Genomic DNA, 6,099 nt, shown 5'->3' with positions numbered 1-6,099 from the left:
ACTACAGTGCTGCATTCAGGACACCTTTGGAAGAAATCGGATAAAACACGGGTGTCCAAACTATTTTGAATGGGGGCCAAATTAAATAATGTGAAAATACCAAGGGGCCAGCTGCTTCTCATATCATGCGGTTTTGTTGTTTGTTTTGTTTTAATCATAAACAAATGAGACACACACAACTATTTCATCTTTCAGTGAAATATTATTTAATTGTCCACTGCTTCTGAAAGCTGCAGACCTCACTGTGACCTTTACACTTTTTTTTTGCTTTGGCCATGTCTGCTACCTAGCAGGAAATGTCTGCTGCTAGGTCCATTAGTTTGCTTGTTTATTGTCTGTTTATGAAAACACATTAGTTCTGCTTTTATAGTCCAATCGCCCTCTTGTGTGGTCAGAAAAATGTTGACCTGAATGGCCTTAACCCTCCACTAATTGTCACACTGTAGAAATTTCAATATTCATGACATATACTAGCCTACTTTAAGCTATAAAACCTATTTAGTTTGAGTAAATTTTAAGTGCATTCAAATAATATACTGTATATTATTTTATGTTTTGGTATCTCAAACCCGCAAAATGTCAGGTGGTGCAACCGTCTGTGTGCATGAACAGACTAAGAAAACTATTAAAAATTGTATTTTAATGATAAGACATTAAAAAAAATACTATGGTATGATCCTATGTTTTAAACCTTTCAAATAAACCAAATTTTACAAACACCAAACGTTTTAAAGCTGTTTTTTGATTGAAAAAAAAATTGACCAACAACTTGTATGCTCCCAAATGTCTGGGTGGCACAACCGAAAAAAAAAAAAAAAAAAAAAAGATAGATAGATACCCCCTGCATAAATAACAAAGAATAAATAAATACTACTACTACTACTAGATCTATCTATCTATCTATCTATCTACTACTACTACTACTACTACTACTACTACTACTACTACTACTACTACTAATAATAATAATAATAATAATAATAATAGTTATTGTTATTATTTATAGTTATATATTTATATTTTATTTTTTATTTGAAAGACTCACGACATAAACTGAAAAATGTCAAAAGTTAACCCCAACTGTCCGACTCTCCGCACCGTTGTATTTCAATGGGTCATGTAGCGCGTGAAAGCATCACAGCGGTTCATCCAATCAGAAGCGAGCACGAAGTGACGTCAGCGATGTAAACAAACAGAGGCAGCGCGGCCATTACAGTAGCAGCAGAGTTCGACTCGGAGTTGACCGTTTGCTCCGCTGCCGTCGAATAAATCTTGTTGTCAGGTATTTTAACAATTAAAACACAACTTTTTATTTTCTCACAACACTGTAAAGCTTTTGAATATTTGTGTTAATGTTTTTTATGTCCGTGTAAGTGCCCCCCCCCTCCCCCCGGCGCGTTCACTGTAAAAAAACGGCGTTAGCTGGCTGCTATTGTCTGTCAGACAGCGGCCATCACGGCGACCCTGACCGTTGACATAACGGGCCAACTGGTCGGTGTCTGGGGGTTTACACCGTGTCTCTGTGTCCTCTGTTGTGTCGAAGGTCGGACTGCAGTGATCGAGGCCGTGTTTGTCGGCGGTGGCGAGCAGTGAAATGAAAGACCCGAGTCTCAGCAACGTCAACAACCAGAACATGACGATCAGCAACGAGGTCATCCTGAGCAGCCAGTTCATCTCCGAGGACGACCCGTTCGCCGAGTACCTGTGGATGGAGAACGAGGAGGAGTTCAACCGGCAGGTGAGGACCGGACGGCACACCTGGAGCTCTGGGTCAGAGGGAAAATACACCCCGGGACTCTGCTTTGTTGTTCACAAGTTAAATGAGATCATACAGACATTTTTTCACCCCGCACCGTGGATATATGTGAAAAAGGTCTGCCTTCAGCCATGACAAAAACTAAAGAAATGTTTGTTTAACGGAAACGGTGGAGCGTTGAACGCCCTGCTGTGTTATGCAAGCACAGTGCCCATTAAAGGAGAACCACGGCCTTTTTCAGCATTCACACATGATGTTTCTATGGGATAATACAGTCTAATAATATGACTCAAGACGATCAACTCGTGTTAAATTATAAATTACGTTTTACTTATATTTTACAAATCATATTTTGACATTTCCAGCATTTTAGGGTGTTTCTAGGTTGTTGTTGTTGTTTTTAGACATTTCTCTCATCACTAGGATTTTAGGACGTTTCTAGGATTTTGGGACATTTGTAGGATTTTAGGACGTTTCTGTAATTTCAGGAGGTTTCTAGGATTTCAGGACATTTCTAGGATTTTAGGACATTTGTGGGATTTTGGGATGTTTTTTGAAGAAACTATGAAGAAGCGCATCAGTGGTTTGTATATTTTGGTGCATTTACTGATCCTCAACATTTCTTAAAGTTTCGTCAGTCAACCTTCTCACCTCAGTGATTCAACCAGCAGTGCTGAAATGAAACAACACACAGTCACTAACCTTCAATATCTAGACTCGACTCATTTCTCTCTGTCCCACTGACTCAGTCACAGTCAGATTGTTTTCACCTGAGGTTATTTTGAATGTTGAGCGACTCCTCTGTAATCCAGTAAAACCAGCAGGACTGCTGTCTGTGGAGCAGCTCGAGTGCAATGCCATCATTATTGTCATTATTATAACCTCTAATTACCAGTTTCGCTGTGTTTATTTGTTTAATTTTTTATTCCAGGCAGCCACGAATCTCTTTTGTTCCCTGCAGGAGAAAAGTGTGACGTGCAAAAACTTGCATCATTGAATTTTAAATTGCAATAATAAGTTGGTTAAATTATAGACAGGAAATTAATCATCATAACTAATAATCATTTTCAAACACAACTTACAAATATCTGAAGGCTCCAGCTTCTCAAGTGTGTAAATTTCTTGGTCTTATATCAGTGAACCGGATATATTTGTGTTTTGGACTTGAAGGCATCACTCTGGGCTCTGGAATATTGTGTTGAACGTTTGTTTAATGAGTGATTCTGATACTGTTAACAGTATATGAAATGGTTCAGAAATGTCTCTCATACTGCCTAAAATGCTGGATTGAGTATCAGCAAGTTTGCGAGTTTATGCACAAATCTGATACCAGGCGATTTTTTTCATTGATAAACCTTTAAAGTAGTTTCACACACGTTTAAAACAGCAGTTTTCACAAAGTGTAATGTAACATTGGCTGTATACAAAATTTCGGAAATTTGCCAATGTTTTACACCAGATAGTCCCAAGCATTTAGGGTTTAACCTGCGCCCTGCCATACAACGAAAGCAACCATTTCACATCTGTACAGTGTAAGCTGTTTACAACTGTTATTTATTTGTTTAGAATAATTATTGTTTCTTTTTCACCCAGTGATATCAGATTAATACTCGTTATCTGCTTTTACACAATTTCAGGTATCAGAATCTGTATTTAGAAAGAAAGATAGTATTGCAACTTTTTCAATTTTTTACAATGTTTAAAAACCCAAACAATGAGTTAATCATAAAAATAATCCGATGAATAGATAACTTAAAAAAAAGTATGAGAATCTGACAGTAAAATGCTATTCATATCTTGTATATAACAAAAAAACATTGAACATTTTCTAAAAATGGCCAAAATGATTTATGAATAACCAAAGTAGTAGATCTTCATTTTTTTTGTCAACTGTTTTGATTCTGATTTGATTAATTGTTTCAGTCGGAGTTTTATTTGTTTTTTGTCCAGAGAAATAAGATGAAGTGGAGGTCAGAGGAAGACTGATGAGCGATCTCTGCACGTGTAACTGGATTTGGATTCATGTCGTGCGGTTTTCTTGTGCTCATCTCGACACTGACCATGTAGCACATCTGAAAAAAACCTGGAGGTTGTTTGAAACTCACTCTGCGTGCGTTCACGTCCGTGCAGGTGGAGGAGGAGCTGTGGGAGGAGGAGTTCATCGAGCGTTGTTTCCAGGAGATGCTGGAGGAGGAGGAGCAGTGGGAGTGGTTCATCCCGTCCAGAGACCTCCCCCCTCAGACGGTCAGTCAGCTGCAGGAGCAGATCAGCCTGCTGGTTCTGGATGGAGACGTCCACGCTGACGCAGACTTCGACATCGTGGTGAGTTCACAGAGCCGCCGCCACTATAAACCAACCAATCAGAAAACAGCAGGAGTGAGTAAACAAACAGTAAACAGTGTTTGGGAGCCAGTTTGTGCTGGTTGGACGGGGTTAACAGCTCTGACTGTGCAGCACATAAACAAAACACCACAAGACCAACAGACTAATAAACACGTCACAACGTCTCCAGCACCTGCTGCTTCACTGTCAGCTGTGAATCGCCCCAACTACATCTCCTCATATTTCTTCTCTGCAGCGTAAAACGCTTTTGTGATGCTGAGGATGTTAACAGGTCATGACTGTCTCTGCTTGAATCATTTTTATCCTCAATCGCAGCGTTACTGCTCGACACATCGATCACCCAACCTGACTTTAGAGTGACATCAGACAGTTTGACTCAAACAAAGAGAGCAATTTTAGTTCTCTTTTTCACAGTTTTAAGTATGCAGAGGGGAGGGAGAAACATCTTTACTGGCCTCAGACGGGCGATGTTGAGATCACAGATCAGGGTTTTGGTCTCTGGTAACACTGCAGTCCTGCCAACTTAAAGCGTTTTCCACCTGATGACGTCATTTTTACCATATTTGGCAAATGGAGAAAATACATGCTATTTCCTCAAGGTGCACTGTCACAATCAGTGCTGCTGCAAATCATTGACACAGCACAGCCTGGGCTAAAAAAGAAACCAAAAAAACCCAAACTTTGCATGTAATGTATCCAAACAAATCACAAGTCATAAAAAATAATTATTTTATATTAATGATTAAGACCGATGTTGGTAAAAAAAATTAACTCAATGAAAGTAGACAGTAATATTAATGTGGAATATTTTTTTAAAGTTTAATTTTGAAACACAGAGCTGAGTGTGTGTAATATGAGACACATATATTCATATCAGCAAATATACGATTCCCCTCAGAAATATTCAACATGGTCTGTTCACAAATAAAGAGAAAAGAGTTTATCGCAGTTTTAAAACACGAAACTGAGTAAAAGTGATAAACACACACTCACCTGCTGACGTCTCACTCCTTCATTCTTCCTCTTCTCTCCTCCAGATGAACAGCAGTCTGAACCCAAACGCCAAGGAGTTCACCCCGGGCATCCAGAAGCACATCATGTGACCCCGCCGGGCTCCGCCCCTCCCCCCGCTCTAGTCCGCACTGTGACATCATCAACGAGATGTCTGCCGTATTCTCCAGCCGCCACTCGACCTTCAGCCTGACGTGTTGCCAAAGTTCTGCGCTCGCCTCGCATGTGTTAAAGTTCAGAGTACCGTTACCGTTAGTTACTGCAGTCCTCCACCCGTCTGTCTGTCTGACTGACTGTCTGTCTGTACCTCCACCTGCCCGTCTGTCTGTCCGTCTGTCTGTGGTAACTCTCTGAATGTAAATCAGCTGAGAGGACTTTTCACTTTAAGAACAAACCGGTTTCTGTTACAATCAGCTCTGATGTCTCCGAACTCTCATTTGCACTTTTATTTTATAAAAACCTTAAAAACAAACTGTGTTGAGATTTTTATTTAGAGTTTCGATCCGCCTGCAGCTGGTTGTGTTGAGTTCGTTCTCTCTGCTTTTCTTGGTCTTTTCTCCCAGCATCCTTTGTTCTTCTTCGTCCCCGTTTACCTTCAGAGTCGCCGGCAGTCTGCTGCCTCATTAACTGATGTTTGTTTGTTTGTTTGTTTGTTTGTGGTTTTTCTAAATGCACATAAAGTACTGTATAAAAAGTCATATAAAGAAAAAAGTTGTAAAAAAATTATCTATTTTTTCTTAATCTATTTGAGAATAAATGTTTATGGAGAAAAAGTCCTTCAGTGTTTTGACTGCAGTTATTGTCACAGCAGCATTATTCTCTATTACATCGTCAGCAGGTTTGTGTTTTTATTTTCAAACAATATGCAAATATTTTTTTAATTAATCATTGAGTCAAAATATATAGTATGTATGAAAATGTGTTTTTCCAAATTACAGTAAAAACTAAAAACATTCAGTCTTCTGTTACAGACGAACATTTGAGAAGCT

The 6,099-nt window shown here is 39.2% G+C and overlaps 1 protein-coding gene across 1 annotated transcript; it reads left to right on the top strand.

Annotated features, from left to right (window-relative positions):
- The first annotated feature begins 1,125 nt into the window (after positions 1–1,125).
- LOC121963674 (polyadenylate-binding protein-interacting protein 2-like) lies at positions 1,126–5,886 on the top strand. Its single transcript, XM_088080759.1, has 4 exons — positions 1,126–1,282; positions 1,544–1,738; positions 3,887–4,078; positions 5,137–5,886. The coding sequence occupies exons 2-4, from the start codon at positions 1,595–1,597 to the stop codon at positions 5,200–5,202; spliced, it is 402 nt and encodes a 133-aa protein (XP_087936885.1). The 5' UTR covers positions 1,126–1,282; positions 1,544–1,594; the 3' UTR covers positions 5,203–5,886.
- Positions 5,887–6,099: the final 213 nt, after the last annotated feature.

This window comes from Plectropomus leopardus, chromosome 8 (genome assembly GCF_026936395.1).
Source record: "Plectropomus leopardus strain MGB_pleo_1.0 chromosome 8, ASM2693639v1, whole genome shotgun sequence".
NCBI lineage: Eukaryota > Metazoa > Chordata > Actinopteri > Perciformes > Serranidae > Plectropomus > Plectropomus leopardus.
Note: the sequence above shows the minus strand (reverse complement) of the source record. Positions and strands in the feature narration are given on the sequence as shown.

Excerpts from the sequence above, each read along its gene's own strand:
- LOC121963674 (XM_088080759.1), top strand. The coding sequence starts at position 1,595 with ATGAAAGACCCGAGTCTCAGCAACGTCAACAACCAGAACATGACGATC. Across the intron at positions 1,739-3,886 it reads AGGAGGAGTTCAACCGGCAG|GTGGAGGAGGAGCTGTGGGA; the intron begins GTGAGGACCGGA and ends ACGTCCGTGCAG. Across the intron at positions 4,079-5,136 it reads ACGCAGACTTCGACATCGTG|ATGAACAGCAGTCTGAACCC; the intron begins GTGAGTTCACAG and ends TCTCTCCTCCAG.